The following is a 17,376-nucleotide window of genomic DNA, read 5'->3' as shown; positions in this document are numbered from 1 at the left end:
GTCTGCCTGCGGCTCCGTGTCCTCTCCTGCAGCGTGGGGACGCCCCAGGGCTACGCGAGAGCACGCACAGAAGCACCCCTGCCCCGCCCAGGCGGCGTGAGCCCCACGACCCAGGGGAGAGCCCCACAGGCGGCACTCACTACGGGGGGCAGGGCCCGGGCGTGCAGGGCTCTGGCCAGGCCGCCGGCTGCGGGCTCCCTGCGCACTGGGCAGCCTCCACCCGCTGGTTCCTGGCCTGGTCCAGACAGCTGTAGGTCACCCACCGCAGGCCTGGCAGGAAAGCGGGAGGCTAGGCCACCTCCCGGCAGGGGGCAAGCCAGGCTGGGGCCCGCCCTGCCCCGGGCCTCACCTGCCCCACAGCTCACCGAGCAGGACCCCCGCGTGGCAGCCCACGCCCAGGCCCGCAGCTTCGGCTGGAAGTAGGTGAAGGTGATGTGCGGGCGGGTGGCGTTGCCATACTCCTCGCCGTAGCGCCGGTACACCTGCAGAGGCGGGCGCACGGGCCTCATCCAGGGGCTCCCTGGCGGTCGCTGCCACCGCCGCCTCCCTGGAGGCCCTTCATTCTCTCGCTCAGCAAGCAGCCACTGAGGTGGCCCACGCCAGGGTCTGGGTGGTGACTGACAATCCTAAAGTGCCTGGTGGGGGCAGGACAGCAGCCTGAAAGGGGTCCCAGGCTCTAGGTGGAGCAGGGGTGGGGGTGGGAGACAAGGCCTCCGACAGAGGGGAGCCAGCACGGGCCTGGGGTGAGATCAGAAGCGATGAGACCCGAGGGGGCGGCTGGAAGGGGCGGGTCGCTCCTTAAACAGGCTTTGACCCCAGGAGGCAGGGCTGCGATCCCATTCCACAGGGGAGGAGACGGAGCCTCAGATCTCAGCAATGGCCAGGCCGGCCTCCCCCACTGTCTCACTCCTCCACCTCCTGGGCCAGGCCTGACGGCAGAGCCCCTCCGACCCCGGGACGCCCAGGAGGAAGCCCAGGCTCCTCCCATGGCCAGGAAGCCCCTCGAGGTCTGCCCCGCCCTCTAGCCTTCTTGCCTGGGGGTCCCCTTCCTTCAGCCCCCCTAACCACCCCTCCTGTGCTCGCAGGTTCCCGCGTGGCTGGCCTGGGCACCAGCTCCTCCAGGCCCAGCCCCGCGCCCTCCGGGGCAGCCCCTGGGCCTGCTGGGCTCTCCGGCCACCCCTCAGCTCCAGGGCTCCGAGCGAGCGAGCGGCTGAGTGCCGGTCACCTGGATCTCCATGTCCTCCTGGGTGGGCCCCGGGATGGAGAGCTCCTCCAGGCGGGGCAGCCGGTCCTCGGTGAGCGTCACTCTGTACTCGATGCGGCTGTCCTCCAGGGGGGAGGGGTGGCTGGTGCTGGGCGAGATGCTGAAATTCCCTGCCACCACGTAGCGCCCGCGGATCCTCACCGCTGGGGGAGCGAGGCCTGTCAGCACATCAGCGCCCCACCCACCCACCTAGGAGGGGGCGCCACCCTCTCACAGAAGAGGCCCTGGCTTAAGGAATGGGCCAACAGGCTGCCGTCTCCGTGCCCACACCTGCGACGTCCTCCTCCGGGTCCCAGCCCCAGGAGCGGGTCCCCACATCTCTGCAGGCCCCCCTCGAGGCGCACACGGGGCTGCCCCAGGCTTCCTCGCAACGGCACCTCCGCGCCTCCCCCAGAACCCGGGGAGCGCCGGGCCTGCTCCCCACCAAGCACCCCCACGCAAGCTCTGCAGGCAGGTTCAGGAGCTCAGGGACCCTGGTAGGCCCCCAATCTGGGTTCAAAGGTCAGGTGTGGGCTACCCTGGACACAAAGCCCCAGGGAGACTGGGGAGTGAAGAGTTGGCCTCGCCCAACCACAGGGAGGGGACCTAGTCAGCCGGGGGAGTGTTTAAGGAGGGGCCTGGCCAACCAGGAAGACCAAACACGTGGTTCCGGGGCCTTGGGGTCACAGGGCATGAGCCAGCCTGGAGACAGACCATTCATGTGAGCGCTCCATCGATCAATCAGTCAATAACCGATCGGGCCTACGTAACGAAGCCCCAGGAGAAACGGGCAGTGAGCCTGGGTGAGCCCCCCGCGTTGGCAAAGCTCCATGCCCGTCCCGCTGGGTGCTGGCCAAGAGCCCCGCCTCTGCCCTGGGCGTCTCCTCCTGTCCTCCCGCTTCCCCACCGGAACCGGAACAGCTGCGGCTGGGGGTCCTAGGGAGCTGTCCAATCTGACGGCGGTTTGGGGAACCCCCGACCTTCAAGTTGGCGTCAGCAGTGAGGGCCTCCTGGGGACCGCGCCCGCCACCTTCGAGGTCTGGCTGACTCTGCGGGCGCCCTCCGCCCACTCACCCAGGTGTGTGAAGAGCGGCCGGTGGTTGGCGACGCGCACGCTGGTCAGGTTGGGCGTCAGCGTCAGGAACGTGACGTACTCTGGGGGGAGCGAGGGCTGAGGCCACCGCCCGCACCCCAGGCGAGGGGGCGGGTGTCGGTGCCACGCAAAGGCTCAACAGCGCCCGCCCCCCCCCCACGCCGCCTCAGGCAGCCGCGCCTCCACGGGGCAGCCAGGCCGTGGAGGGCCAGCTGGGGGGCGGGGGATGGGACCGGCCGGAGGGAGGTGGGGTCCAGTCCTCCACTGACCCTCTGAGCAATGGCTTTGCAAACCACCTGACCGCTTTTATAAACAGGTCAGGGCCAGGGTTTCCCGGGTACAGCCCCCCGATGGGACTCCGTGGGCCGGAGGCCAGCCCGCAGCGGACTCCCAGCGTCCGGCAGAGTGGGCGGTGGAGGCTGAGGCCGCTAGGAGGCTCCCCACCCTGCCTGCCCGGCCTGGGCAGGGGGCGCCGGGGCTCTGGGCTGCCGGGGCTTCTCGGGGCGAGGGGGCCGGCCCCTACCTCGGGCTCTTCCGCCCGTGAAGGAGCCGCTGTGCGGGCTGCACGTGCTGTTGTCCCCTCCGCACACCTGGCACACGTCTGGCACCCGCCCGGACTCCATCCTGCCGTCACAGCCGAACGTCTGTGCGAAGGGGATGGCGGGGGAGTCCGGCTGCAGCCCCCTGGCTCTCAGTCACATGACAAACGGGGCCGCGTACAGAGCACTGAGCCCCTTCAGGAGACGAGCTTAGAGGGCTCCCCCAGACCGCAGCACAGCCCTCAGCCCTGCTGACCCCGAGGTCGGCCCGGGTCCCCCCCTCACCCCTCGAGACTGCTGCTGCCTCAGGGACCAGCGCCCGCGGCCTCGCCCCGGGAGGGAGCCCTGTGTCTCGGCTTTGCTGGGACAGGCCTTGGGGCCACAGGGACGGAGAGGTGCCCGCTGCCTGCACACGCCTACCCTGCAGCTGCCCAGCACGCACAGGCTGAGGGTCCCGTCCTCCCGCGGGCCGCCTGGCACACACCGGGTGCCATCCCGGAAACTGTCCCCACGCCTCATGATGAAGCTCTCGCCAACGGCCCGGCACATGTGTCTGCACAGAGCGTCCCCTGGGGAGGCAGAGGGGCAGGAACACTGGTGCAGGGTCAGGCAGGGGCAGGGCAGGGGCAGGGGTAGGGGCGGGGCAGGGGCAGGGGCGGGGCAGGGGCAGGGCAGGGCAGGAGCAGGGGTAGGGGCAGGGGTAGGGGCAGGCAGGGGCAGGGGCAGGGGCAGGGGCAGGGCAGGGGTAGGGGTGAGGCAGGGGCAGGGCAGGGGTAGGGGTAGGGGCAGGGGCAGGGCAGGGGCAGGGGTAGGGGCAGGGGTAGGGGTGAGGCAGGGGCAGGGCAGGGGTAGGGGCAGGGGCAGGGAAGGGGCAGGGCAGGGCAGGGGCAGGGGCAGGGGCAGGGGCAGGGCAGGGGTAGGGGTGAGGCAGAGGCAGGGCAAGGGTAGGGGAAGGGCAGGGCAGGGGCAGGGGTAGGGGCAGGGGCAGGGCAGGGGCAGGGGTAGGGGCAGGGGTAGGGGTGAGGCAGGGGCAGGGGCAGGGGTAGGGGCAGGGGCAGGGCAGGGGCAGGGGTGAGGCAGGGGCAGGGCAGGGGTAGGGGTAGGGGTAGGGGCAGGGGCAGGGCAGGGGCAGGGGTAGGGGCAGGGGTAGGGGTGAGGCAGGTGCAGGGCAGGGGTAGGGGCAGGGCAGGGGCAGGGCAGGGGCAGGGCAGGGGCAGAGGCAGGAGGGCGACCACCCGGAAGCAGGCTCCAGGCCCTCGCCCTGCCAGCCACGCCGCTTCACCCGCTGCTCTTGGGCCAGAGTCTGATCCTCCCCAGGCGGCAGCGCGACCAGGAGGTGACACGTGCTGCTGAGCCCTGAGCCTCGGGCACACTCGGCGCCCGCCCTCCGCTCACTGTCCTCCCAGCAGCCGAGCCGCTCTCCTCCCCGCACATGGTGGCCTCCCGGCTCTCCGCCCACACCGCTCCCCGGGCAGCCCCGGGCCCCACCTTGGCTGTGAGGCACCGCTGGGCCCCAGCGGTAGGAGGAGGCATGGCCTGGGGAGAGGCCCAGAGGCCGCCCCTCGGTCTCCGCACACTGCTCGGCCATGAACGCCAGCTGGGTGTTCTCGCAGGCCTGCCAGACAGGGCAGGGTCAGGCACGGGGGCTGGGTGGGGGCTCGGGCAGGGGCCCTAGGTCAGGGGGCCTAGGGCAGAGGGCCTAGGGCAGGGGACCCTTGCACCTGGGGACAGCAAGGACCCTGAGGGTGAGGGCCCTGAGGAGGGTCTGAGCCTGGCTCCTGGCTGCACCTGTTCCCTGCCAATGGGGGTGACAGGAGCCTTTTTCTGCTGATGGGGAATTCCAGGCCATGGGGCAGAGGGAAGCGGGGCAAAGAACACCGCTCAGGCCCAGGCCCCAGAGCTCAGAGGTCAGGCTGGCTCCTCACAGCACCGCCTCTGGAGGCAGGCGTCCGAGAAGGCCCGGCGAGGCTTCACCAAGAGCCTGCGCGGGAGGCGTCGGAGAGAAAAGGCTCCAGTGGACCGGCTGGCGGAGTGGACCGGCTGGCGGAGTGGACCGGCTGAGCGGGACGCCGCCCTCGGCTGCCCACACACCCCTCCCCCATCCCGGGCCCAGGCCAGGGCTCCCTGCAGGTCTGGCCCCAGTGGCCCCCGGGAGAGGGGGGAGGGCAGCTCTCACACGTGCAGACCTTAACGTCAAAGGGATCCGTCCCCGCTTCACACCCACTGTGATGGCCGTGACCAACACATGGGCCGTCCGCCCTGGCCGGTGGCTTGGTGGGCTGGAGCGCCATTCCACACACCGCAAGGCGGCGGGGCGATTCCCGGCAGGGCACATGCCTTGGTTTCGGGTTCAACCCCCCAGTCGGGGCGTGTACGGGAGGCAACTGATCAATGTTTCTCTCACATCCATGATTCTCTCACATCCATGTTTCTCTCTCCTCTCTTCCTTCCTCTCTCTCTCAAATCAATAAAAACGTATCCTGCGGCGAGGATTAAAAACTAAAACCAGACCTGGACAGTCGGTGCCGGGAGCGCGTGGAGGAACTGGGGCCCCCGCACCGGCCGTGGGGACCAGCAGGGCCGCTGCTGGGGGGCAGTGTGGAGCCTCCTCACAGACCACGCAGGATTTCTGCGACCCGGCACGTCCACGTCTGTACCCCGAAGGCGCGGGCCCCCGGGTCAGGCCGGGCCACTGCACGGAGGCTCACAGCAGCCAAAGGCCGGAAGCAGCCGCATGTCCATCCCAGGACGAAGGACGGACAAGGGCCATCACAGGTGGGACACACTCGGCCACACAGGCCCTCCGCCACCTGCTCCGTGTGAGCCCTGAAAGCACGCAGCCGAGCGAGAGGCCGGCGCCGCTGCTCCCCGTGCGGGGGGCCCAGACAGGCAACCCCCAGAGCGGGGCCTGGGCCCGGGGCTCGGGGGAGGGTGGGGTGACGCTGGGTGACGGAGCGCCTGGGGGCTACACACACTGACTGTGCCCGACGCCAGGGGCTGCCTGTGGACTTCACCTGCGCCCGCAGCTAAGCGCCCCGGCTCCCAGGGCTGACCGTAGCTGCGGGGGGGCGGGCGGGCGTTCTCACTGCGGACCCCGGGCGCCCCAGGGCGACGCTGGGCAGCGGGACAGCCGTGTGCACGCGGTGGCCCGGGGAGCAGCAGGAGCACCCCCTCAGCGGGCCCAGGGCGCCCCTCCTCTCCCGCGCCTCGGCGCTGCTGAAGCCTTTGCCGTCCCCTCGGCATTTCGGCTGCGAACCGCCCTCTGCAGCCGCTGCCCCCCCCCCTCCCGCCGTGGCCCTGCCGGGAAGCGGCCCACCTGGGTGTTGCACATCTCGGCCTGGAGGTCCGCACCGGTGCAAGCACGCCCCCCAAAGGCAGGTCTGAAAACGCCCGGAGACAGTGGTGAGAGGTGACCCCCAGACCCCCAATAGGGCAAGTGCAGCCCCCGCCCGCCCCCTCCCGTCCCCTTCCGTCCCGCACCTGGGGTTGTTGCACTGCCGCCTCCTGGTGACCACGCCTCCTCCGCAGGAGCGGGAGCAAGGACTGGGGGGACCCCAAGCTGACCAGTGCCCGTGCACTGCCCCCATGGGGGCCAGCTCCGCCAGGGCGCGGCAGTGACCCTTGGAACACCACTGCAAGGAGCGACAGCCAGTCTCCGTCCCCACGGGCACCATCCCCACCCCCACAGGCACCCCCACACTCCCTTCCCCACCAACACCCCCACCCACACCCCCACCCCACACTCCCTTCCCTACCAACACCCCCACCCCCACCCCCACACTCCCATCCCACCCACACCCACACCCACCTACACTCCCACCCCCACGGGCACCACCCCCACCCCCATACCCACACCCACCCCTACGGGCACCAAGGACAGTTCCAGGGCCCTCGCCCTGGCTCACTGTGTCCTCCTGCCCCAGGAATAAGAGCTGCCAGGCTGCAGGTGGCCTGCGCAAGCATGTGTGAGCACATCCACACGCACGCACGCATGCACACACACGCTCACACTCATGCATGCACACACACTCATGCTCACACACACTCACACACGCACACACACACTCACATGCTCCCGCATTCCCCCGCTCCTGCTCTGACCTTCTGGGCGCCGCACTCTGTCCCGTCCAGGAGCGGGAAGAGGAGGCGGCTGCAGCTGCTGAGGTCCAGGGGGTCTGTGTGGCAGGAGAGCGCCTGGCACGCGTCCTGAGGAGACAGGAGGCCCCCACAGGGCCCCGGGGCCTGTCAGGTCCGGGCCCGCCTCACCGTCCTCCCGGGCTGCGGGCAGTGACAGCCACACGCTCGGTGGCCCTGGCGGCAGGTCCATCAGGACCAGGGACAGTGGCCCACGGTCCTTTGCGTGGCCCGTGAAAACGTTTCCATTTCGTTTAAAATCAGAAGAAAATCACAAACTCTCAGGTCAGAGACAATGTCCTGTGTGTAACGTGACACACGGGTACCTGTGCCACCGCGTGAAGGCCGCACGCTTTCTAGCGCTGAGACACGTCCTCAGTATTTCCTATGGAGGAGGCCACCGAGGCCCAGGTGCCCGGGCCACGGCGTCAGCGCAGCGGGGGAGGAAGTCTGTCTGGGGAGCCCGCCCCTGCACGCCGCCTCCTGCCTCCGCGCTCCCCGTGGGGCTCGGCGGGACCCCTCCTCTGCAGGCCCTCCAGTCCCACTGGGCTGGCAGCCCTGGGTACCTGCCCGCTTAGGACCCAAGTCCACGGCTCAGGGCCCTGCAGGGCCGGCTCTGCACACTGGTGGGGCCCGTCACAACGAAAAGGTGGCGTCCTTGGCCCCAAATTACGACCGTCTGGCGCAGGGCGCCCACAGCGCACACCGGGGCCTGCTGGGGGTGGGCAGGGAGCCCCCGGGGAAGGCGGGGCCAGCACCTGCCACTCACCGTGTCCTCCCGGGTGAAGGTGCAGGCCACCGCGGAGGGGCCGAAGGCCACGCGGCACTGCTCGTCCGCGCCGTAGTAGAGACCTGGGTGGGCCTGGGGAGGGCGCCCCGCAGGCCCGGACTGCGGACCCGGCGGGTCCCACACGCAGCGCGCCCGTCCTGCGCTGTGACAGGCCCCGGCTCAGGCCCGGGTGGGGCCGGACGGAGGGGTGGGCTCGGGTGGGGGGATAGGCGTTCTCAGCCCGTGCTCCCCACCAGGAGCGGAGGCGGGGCTGGGACGAGGCTCAGCTGTGAGCGCAGTAGAGGCCGCAGGGGGAGGGGCAGGCGCAGGGGAGGCAGGTGGAGGTGGGACTCAGGGAGGGGAGGGGACCGAGAGGTGGGTGCGCGCAGGGATGGGGCGATGGGGGAGAACTCAGGGGTCGGCACAGGAACGGGTGGCATGGAGGGGTGGGTGCAGGAGGTGGCGGAGGATGGCGGGATGCGCTACCTGAGCAGGTGCAGCAGCTGCCGGCGGCTGCAGGGGGACCAGGCGAGGCCCCCTCGGGTGGGCGCGGCGCCGTCAGTCCCCATCACGTGGCCGCTGGGCCCGCACCCGCTCCCGCTCCCGGGCGCGCCATCATGCTCCAGGCCGAAGCTGCGAGGAGGCGGGGCGCTGAGAGCAGCCTTGCGGGCGGGGGGGTCCCCTCCTACCCAGTAGGGCCCCTTGGCCCTGCCACCAGCTAACCCCGCAGGTAAGCCAGTCCCGTGGCCGCCCTGACGGTCTGCGGGCCTCTGACCAGCCCTCCCTCTCCCAGCGCCAGGCCATGTTTTCAAGGCCCTTCCCTCCAAACAAGGGGGGGGGGGGAAGGGCGGTGATGGGGAAGGAGCCGGTGAAGATGCAGAGGCGGAACTGCTGTGTGTGTGTGTGTGGTGGGGGGGGTACCAGCTCCAGCCCTCTGGGGGCCTGGGCCGCCCACGGAGGTGGGGGGGGGCCGCGGTTCAGAAGCCCTCAGAGGGGCTGAAGGGGGACGGGGGCAAGGAAGATAGAGAATAGAGACTCATCTTTGACGGCAGGAGTCAGCACTAGCTGAACTGTACAGCGAGCGAGCGCTCCTTTCCTAATGGAAGGACTGAAAGTCACAAGGAAAGACCCGCCTCGGGTCGGTGATGTAGGGAGGAGCAGAGATGTGCCCACAGGACGCATCATGTTCACAAGCAGGTGGCCCTGGAAACCACCCGAACACCCAGCCGGGGGCTAATTACGTAAGTGATGGCGCACACCAAGGCGTTTAAAAGGCCTGGGAGCCCTGACCGGTGTGGCTCAGTGGATAGAGCGTCGGCCTGCAGACTGAAGGGTCACGGGTTTGATTCCACTCAAGGGCATGTACCTTGGTTGCGGGCACATCCCCAGTAGGGGGTGTGCAGGAGGCAGCTGATCGATGTTTCTCTCTCATCGATGTTTCTAACTCTCTCTCCCTCTCCCTTCCTCTCTGTAAAAAATCAATAAAATATATTTTAAAAATATATTAAAAAATAAAAGGCCTGGAGGAACGTGTGGGAGAAATATGTTGCTGCATGAAAAGCAGAGAACAGCTGTTTCGGTGGCTCCATGGGTTGGAGCGTCGTCCCGCACACCAAGGGTCTGGGTTCGATTCCCGGTCAGGGCTCACACTCAGGTTGCAGGTTCAGCACCCAGTTGAGGCGGGTACAGGAGGCAACCGATCGATGCTTCTCTCTCACATCAGTGTTTCTCTCTGTCTCTCTCTCTCCCTTCCTCTCTGTCTAAAACATCAATAAGAACGTATCTTCATGTTCGGATTAAAGAAGAGAAGCAGGTAACAAACCAATGAGCGGTATAATCCTAATTTTGCAAATAAAAAACTGTGTGTAAATTAAAGACTGAAGTGAAATATTAACTTATGAACAGATGCTCTCTCTAGGTGGTGGGAGGTGGGGTAATTTTTGCAGCTTAGTGTTTCTTTACCTGAATTTCCTATAAGCCTCAGTTTCTAATTGCTGTTTATTTCGCTTGTGTGTTTTTTTTTTAACTTCCTTTAGTTATTCAGTAATCATGAAGCATCAAATTTCCCAGCCCTTGCTCCCCCTCCCTCCCTGGTCCACGGGGTCAAGGGCACAGGCTCCTTGCCGCGTCCAGGGCCCCTGCCAGCCTCCACCTCCCCTCCTGGGGGCCCGGGTCCGCTCCTTGGCCTGAGCGTGGGGCCGCTGTGGGGCCACATACCTGTGCCCGATCTCGTGGGCAATGGTGACCCCCAGGTCGAAGCCAGTATCTTCGGTGATGAGGCAGCTCCACGAGGAGGAGCAGGCGCCCCCCAGCTGGGTGACCCCCCGAACCTGCCGGTTGCCATCCGGCAGTTCCAGGTCAAACCTCGGGAACAGAAGAGACAGGTGGGGCTCAGGGGCTCTGCACACCCGCTGAGGTGCCCGCCCGGCCCGCCCGCCCGGCCCGTGCGGGAGCAGCTCCCGGGGCGGCCCGCACGCGGAGCTCGGCTACCTGGTGACGTAGAGGACCAGGTCGGCGTGCGCGGGGTCCGCGTCATCCGGGGGGTTGACCGTCCTGCTCCACTCGCAGACGCTCAGCAGCGATGCGGTGATGTTGGCTGTGATCTGTGGGGCGTCCTGGGGAGCAGTGGGGGAGCCCGCATTTCTGGACCCACCCAGCAGGCATCTCAAGACCCTGTCACTGTCCCTCGGCTCAGGTGCGGGCGTGCTGGGACCGGGCGGGTGGCCTGGAAGCCCTGCCAGCACCCAGGCGCTGGGCACCAGGAGGGGGTGGGGAGGGCAGAGACGGGGTTGCAGAGACGCTGGGCCAGCACCCACCTGGGGCCGCGTCAGGATGACCATCCTCACCAGGTGCACTCGGAACTGGGCCCCCAGGGACGGGTCCCTCAGCAGTTCCGACGCCTGTGGAGGGGCAGACGGAGAGTCCGCGTGGGTGGGGGAGCCGGCCCCCAGCAGCTGCTGACTTCCAGGGCCCCCAGGGACGGGCCTGGAGAGGGTGCTCCTCAGCATGTGGGTGGGGGCACCCCGAGTGCCGGGCCTTGGGCTGGGGGGCAGCCAGGGAGGCAGCCAGCCGTGATCTGGACCCCCCACCCCCACCCCCTTGCTCATGGCTCTGGAAGAACAGCCGACAGAGGGGAAAACTTGAAACAACAGGATTCGGAAAATTGTCATTAGTCTTGGCCAGTGGTCGGCAAACTCATTCGTCAACAGAGCCAAATGTCAACAGGACAACGATTGAAATTTCTTTTGAGAGCCAACATTTTTTAAACTTAAACTTCTTCTAACGCCACTTCTTCAAAATAGACTCGCCCAGGCCGTGGTATTTTGTGGAAGAGCCACACTCAAGGGGCCAAAGAGCCGCATGTGGCTGGCGAGCCGCAGTTTGCTGACCACGGGTCTAGTACATTCCATCCAAACATCACTCTATCCCAGCCGATTCACTGCCCTTCCTCATCCTCGCTCACCTTCCTGAAACAGCTCCCCCCACGTCCGCCTGCCTGACCTGCCCATGCCCAGGAGGTGGCATGATGCCCCCGAGAGCCCTTTCCTGCCCCCCCCCCGGGGAAGGCCCCCGGGTCCCTGCTCCCTCCACACGCCTGTCAGGATGCTGACCCCGGTTGACATGTACTTGGTTCTTCGCGCCAGCGTGTCCGCTGAGGCGTGGCTGTCCCTGGCCTCGGCTGACCCGCGTCTGATCCGGGCTCCTGGCTTCCACCTGTTAGCTAACCTCGGAGCCTCGGTTTCCTCCTCCGGCCGATGGAGCTAAGCCTCCGTGGCCGCTGCTGGACGTGGGCACAGTGCAGCGGGCACAGGTGCGGGCCCCAGGATGGCGGAGGCCACTACCACAACCACCCTCTGGGCAGAGCCTGCCTGGCACCCACCACCCCTGCCCTCGGTCCTCGTAAAACGCGGGACTGACCCGGGAGCTGGGCTCGCTGACCACGTCTCCGCAGGTGAGAAGTGGGAGGCGCCCAAACACAGCTCCCAAGGGACCTACAAAAATTGTGTCGCCTCCAGACACGGAGGTGCAAACCTCAGCAGGCTCACTCTAGCCAGGAGCTGAGTCTGCAGGGGGCCAGCCCCGGGGGCGGGGGGGGGGGGGCGGCCTGAGACGGGGAGGCATACCTGAGGCTGGGGACCAAGTGGTGCCAAGTGCCCCACACTCTAGGGCAGTGATGGGCAACCTTTTGAGCTTGGTGTGTCAAACTTCGCCAAAAACTGAGCATAACTCGGGTAGTGTGTCACTTTGAGGAAAAAACGAACTCCAAGACTCTAGTCGCAAATGTGTCATCCTCAGGAGCAGCAAATGTTTCATCCTTGGCATGCGGCCGCGTGTCATCAGAAATGGCTACGCGTGTCAGTGCTGACACGCGTGTCATAGGTTCGCCATCACTGCTCTAGGGGGCAACTTACAGGGGCAGCGCCAGCCAGCACCTCGCGCCCCTCCCCCTCCGCAGCAGGCCTGGGCTCAGGCGCCAGGGAGATGCGTTTCCTTAATGTCCCTAAGCTTTAGCCAGAGCTGCTTTCGCTGTGAGTGTGACCGGGTAGGTTTCGATCGCGTCCAACTGCACTCCGCGCGCCCCCAAACTGCACTCCGCGCGCCTGCGTGGCTAAGGCGATGTGATGGCCTCGGCCCGACGCCCAGAGCACAGCCCTGTCTGTGTGTCTGTGTGAGCCCCCACGCGCGGGCACCGGCGCAGACCGCCCCGCACTGAGATGTGACCCAGGCACTGCCTCTCGCTGCCTCCTGTGGAGATGGTGGCTCGTGGGGGTCCCGCCTCTTGCCCCACCTTCTCGCTGGAAGCCAAGTGGAGGGGAGGCCGGCAGAGAGGGGGTGCCTACAGGAAAGGAACTGAGCGAGGCCGCGGTGGGGGCACCCGCTGGTTGTCAGACAGCACTGGCCGAGGCTCCCATAGATCTGGGCAAAAGGCCAAACTTGAGGGTCCCCCGGGCAAAGGGACCCGAGGAGCAGGAGGCTGTGGGTACACTAGGGAGCGGCGAGGGGTGCCCGGGCGAGAGGGGAGGAAAGAGGAGACACCCCTCTCCCTACCCAGGGCCCTGAGCCCCAAGGTGACCCCAGCTCAGACTTTCACCAGAGTTCAGTTCAGATCTCAAACCGCAGAGGAGCCGGCCCACGGACACGCCTCAGCCCCGCCTGGGACAGTGTCCGGAGGCTCCGAGGCCCGGGGGGCATGCAGAGCCCCACGCCCGCGGCCGGCGCCGGAGCACGCACCATGTTGAGGTTGGTCAGCACGTAGCGCTCCGTGTCCTCCTGGTGGGCCTGGTGCACGTCGGGGCCCGCGGCCACCAGCAGCTCCAGGTGCAGGACGCGCCCCTCGGCAGCGCGGCTCCGGAGGCCTGGCAGGGAGGAGCAGGCAGGGTTGAGATGGAAGGTTCTAGAAAGCAGGTGGCTAGTGGCGTTAGCCGCCTGATTAGCGGTCCTGACAGCGCTCCCGGTGCCCCCGGCCAGGCCTCCGTCACCCTGTGCTCCCGGGCTTGGAGACACGCAGGGTCCTGCCTCTGGCACCTGCACTTCGGGAGTGGGCAGGCCCGGCCCAGCTTCCTCAGGGGAGGGGGGCGTGAGAGCACCTGCCTGCTGGGCGCGGTGACAGCCCGTGCCCTCCCCTCACAGCCCTGCCCGGCCCTCCGGGAGCCGCCCTGGCCTCAGACACCCCGGAACAGGTTGAGGACGGTGTGTCCTCTGACCCCTCAGGGGCTGAGAGGTCCCAGGCTCTCGCGTCACGGATGCTGTGACTGTCAGAGCCGTGGCGCCCGGGCAGCCGCCAGGAGAGAAGCTGCTGGGCCGCAGGACAGATCAAGGGCGGGCGGAGCCCAAGGGCTGAGGTCCCATAGCGACCGCACGTTTCGGGGCCTGGGGAGCAGCGTGGGGCCCGGGCAGGAGCCAGTGTATGGCCTTTATGTCCTTTTGGTCCCCCCAAAACCCCACACTGGACACACAGTGGAGAACACGGCCACCAAGCAAAGCCCAGGACACAGCCCCACGGGTCCTCCAGAACCAGAGGTCTCCCAGTGCCCCCCTCCCTCCGCCCCCAGCGCACCCCAGCCCCCAGCCAGTGTGTCTCTGACCACAGGGAAGTCGCTACAATGGGACACCCCTAATTCTCTCCCGTGACCACTAGCCCCCCGGCCTCCAGTCCCCACCAGACTTTGGATCAAAGTCACCAGGGCCTCCTCAGGCCGGAGTGGCCCAGAGGGTCCAGGCCAGCCCTGGAGGGCGGGGGAGGATGGGCTGGGCTGGGGCCATCGCCTGCCCTGCTCCTCACAGAAGCACAAATATTTACATCCACGGCCCGAGGCCACGAGGGTTCCTGGAAGGCGGTGAGCTCCAGGGAGGCCCGGGGCGGAGGGGCAGCCAATGAGTGACTGCGCCCGAGACACTGAGCTGAACCCGGGGTCAGAGCCCGCTCCGTCCAGAGCACCAGACCAGCTTCTGTGGGCTTCACAGGAAGTAACGGAGCTCATTAACGGGCCATGCTGCGGCTCTGCCTCCTCCAGCAGGGCCCCCCAAGTCCCAGCCCCCCAACTCAATGGTGATTCCAAAACCCCAGCCCCCTAACTCAATGGAGATACCAAAACCCCAGCCTCCCAACTCAATGGTGATTCCAAAACCCCAGCCCCCCAACTCAACGGAGATACCAAAACCCCAGCCCCCAACTCAACGGAGATACCAAAACCCCAGCCCCCCAATTCAATGGTGATTCCAAAACCCCAGCCCCCCAACTCAATGGAGATACCAAAACCCCAGCCACCCCCCCGAATGTGAGATACAAACATCTCCCCCCCCAATAGTGAGACACCCGCAGGCTCTGGGAGCTCCCCCCGCCAGGGCAGCACCAGGACGAGTACCTGGGAAGGCAGCATCAGGGCCTGAGGAGGAAGTCACCTCCTGGGGCTCGGAAGCCTGAAGCAGTCCCTGCAGGAGAGGAAGGACGGTGAGGGGAGCGAGACCCCAGGGAGTGGGCGGGGCCAACGCAAGACCGAGGGAGGGGACCTGGGCACGCGTGGGGCACCTTCTCCAGGGAGCACCCCCCATCCTCGGAAACCCGGGCGCAGATCCACCCAGCGGGATCCCAGAAGCTGAGAGAACACCCCACTCTGCCAAGGCAGCCACCTCCTCCCAGGGCCCCCCGCCAGCGCCCTGGAAGCCCCGGTCCCCGGGCTCCTGCCCCTTCACCCACCTGGACACCGGGGAGGCCCCAGCAGCCCAGGAGGAGGCACGCAGAGGTGAGGACTCCCCACGCGCAGGGCCCCGGGGGGCGAAGCTCCCTCATCCTCAGCAAAGCCAGCGGCCAGGCAGAGATGTCGGGAGTCTGGTCGGTGAGGAATGTGACAGACCCGCTGGGCGGGGCCCTCAGGCTGTTTACTCTTGGGAGCTTCCTCCCAGGGCAGGGGCCGTGGGGTGGGCAGCCGGTCCAGGGCGCCTCCTGCTGCAACCTGGGCCTGGGTCAGAGCCCCCACCCGGCCCTGCACCCTGGGATGGCGCTGGACCCAGGTGCCCAGACCCGAGGAGGGAGCGCCGGCTGGGGTCTGCGCTGTGGCCACGGACAGCCTGCGGGGACTGCGGGCTGGGGCTCGCACAAGCCACTCTCCTCGGCTCACACCCTCCTCTCCGTGACCTGGCCCTGTCCTCTCCTCTCCCTCTCCCTCCCTCACCTGGTGCAGACTCCGGGCCCTCGCAAACACTCCTGCAGACACTCTGCCTCCTCCCAGCTGCCACCTGTGGGCCTGCACAGACGGACAGTCCCAGAGCCGGGCGGGTGGCATCAGAGACTCCGGCCGTCCACGCCCCTGCCTGGCAGGCTCTCCGTCCCTCTCCGAAGCACTTTCACTCCCTCACACCTCCTCCAACGCGGCGGCTGGCGAACCGGGCCTCCGTGAGTTTCCGCCTGCGCGGCCCCCTCTCCTCGGCCTGGGCCTCGGGGGCCAGGGAGGACGCCCCTGCCTCCGCTGTGGCCAAACCGCTTTCCTTGCTCAGGTGTCAGAGCGGCATGGCGGCCCGAGGCTCCCCGGCCCCAGCTGCTTCCCCCTTTGTCTTTCACAGGCATCCCACCCCCATTAACGTGGGCACCCCAACTCTGTGACTGCTTCTGGAGACACATGGCCCCAAGCCCAGCATCCTCCTGGGCCTGGTCTCTGCTTCCTCTCTCCCTCACTCCCTCCCCATTTCCCACACAGAGCGGCAGTGACTTCCAACAACGCAAGTCAGATTGCGTCACTCCCCGCCTTTAAAACAGTCGACCTTTGCCCTTGGGATACAGTGTCCAGATTCCTTCCTTTGGCCTCTGAGGCTCTACCGTCCTCCCTGCTCCCACACCTCCCCCTGCTCCCAACCTTCCCCCTGCTCACAGCGCTTTAGCCGCACCAGCCTTCTCTCCCTCCCTCGGGTACATCCAATGCTGTGCTGGTCTCTCTGACCCCGGGCCTCACATCCATGTTTCAGCTCAACTGTCACCTCACCAAAAAGGCCTTCCCTGGAGGACCCATCCAAGTTACCAGTTAAATCTGAATTTCAGATAAACATTACATACATGTTATTTTACATATGTGTATATGTTACAGACATGTGCTGTTTTAGTATAAGCACGCCCCCAACATTGCAGCCACTGCATGGGCGTCCTGCATTTTGCTGGATGCGTCAGACCTCACTGTCACCTGCGCTGTAGCTGCCAGCGAGCCCGATCAGCTTGTTGCTCTGTTATCTGTGTTTCCCTGACACGGAGACTCCGCCGGGACGTGAGGAAGCGGAGGCCTGATCTGTGCTGTTTGCCAAGACCCGGCAGGGCCAGGCAGGGGTGCTGGCGATCGCTCATTAGGGCCGGTTTGTTAAGTGATGGCAGGCCCCCCCCCCCACCCCACTCTCTCTGCTTTGTGCCTTTGTTGTTGTTAATCCTCACCCGAGGGCACTTTTCCACTTATTTTTAGAGAGTGGTGGGGGGGGGGGAGAGACAGAGAAACTCTGATGGGAGAGAGACACATCCACTGGTTGCTCCCACACGTGCCCGCCGGGCGGGGATGGAGCCAGAACGGGGTCCGTGCCTTCAACCCGAATGGAACCCGGGACCCTGCAGGCCACAGGCCCACGTTCTGTCCACGGAGTCAAGCCGGCGGGGGCCCTTCCTGCGCCGCTGAAGTTCTTCCCGGGCAGCGCTGGGGGCCTTTGCAGCCCAGGGCTCTGGGACCGGGTCCCCCTTCCCGCTCCCGCCCGGCCGCCCAGCGCCCCCTGGCGGCCGCCGGCCCCGCTCCGCCGGCCCCGCCGCGGCGCCACACCGACCGCGGCCCGGGTTCCCTTCCGGCGCCGGCGTGTCTCCCCATCCCGGACCTCGTGAGACCCGGGCTTACCCCGACCCAACCCCACGTCGCGGCACCGAACGCCGCTCGCTGGGCTGGCGACCCCGTGCCCGCGCGGGAAAGAGCCCCGCCGGCTCCCTGCGGAACGCGAGGCGAGGGCGCGGCTTCCCGCCGGCCGGGAGAGAGCGGCACTTCCGGGGGCTGGGACGCACGTGTCGCGAGAACGCGGGGCGCTTCCGGATTCGCTCGCCGGTGCGCGAGGCCGGCATCCCTCCGGCTGTCATCCCTCC

The 17,376-nt window shown here is 67.2% G+C and overlaps 1 protein-coding gene across 1 annotated transcript in view; it reads right to left on the bottom strand.

The window, feature by feature from the left end:
• The window catches only part of ADAMTS13 (ADAM metallopeptidase with thrombospondin type 1 motif 13), a 28,443-nt gene extending 11,088 nt beyond the window's left edge, over positions 1-17,355 (bottom strand). The window contains exons 1-19 of the mRNA XM_054726869.1: positions 17,138-17,355; positions 14,977-15,175; positions 14,639-14,711; positions 13,011-13,135; positions 10,595-10,678; positions 10,269-10,393; positions 9,996-10,142; positions 8,265-8,411; positions 7,779-7,941; positions 6,977-7,081; positions 6,356-6,507; positions 6,192-6,255; positions 4,364-4,490; positions 3,296-3,444; positions 2,860-2,980; positions 2,318-2,398; positions 1,226-1,407; positions 350-482; positions 141-270 (exon numbers count right to left, since the gene is read on the bottom strand). Of these exons, the coding sequence (XP_054582844.1) occupies positions 141-270; positions 350-482; positions 1,226-1,407; positions 2,318-2,398; positions 2,860-2,980; positions 3,296-3,444; positions 4,364-4,490; positions 6,192-6,255; positions 6,356-6,507; positions 6,977-7,081; positions 7,779-7,941; positions 8,265-8,411; positions 9,996-10,142; positions 10,269-10,393; positions 10,595-10,678; positions 13,011-13,135; positions 14,639-14,711; positions 14,977-15,175; positions 17,138-17,355 (2,525 nt within the window). The remainder of the gene's footprint in view (positions 1-140; positions 271-349; positions 483-1,225; positions 1,408-2,317; positions 2,399-2,859; positions 2,981-3,295; positions 3,445-4,363; positions 4,491-6,191; positions 6,256-6,355; positions 6,508-6,976; positions 7,082-7,778; positions 7,942-8,264; positions 8,412-9,995; positions 10,143-10,268; positions 10,394-10,594; positions 10,679-13,010; positions 13,136-14,638; positions 14,712-14,976; positions 15,176-17,137) is intronic.
• Between the last annotated feature and the right edge of the window lie 21 nt (positions 17,356-17,376).

Source organism: Eptesicus fuscus, chromosome 15, assembly GCF_027574615.1.
Source record: "Eptesicus fuscus isolate TK198812 chromosome 15, DD_ASM_mEF_20220401, whole genome shotgun sequence".
In the NCBI taxonomy this organism is placed as follows: domain Eukaryota; kingdom Metazoa; phylum Chordata; class Mammalia; order Chiroptera; family Vespertilionidae; genus Eptesicus; species Eptesicus fuscus.
Note: the sequence above shows the minus strand (reverse complement) of the source record. Positions and strands in the feature narration are given on the sequence as shown.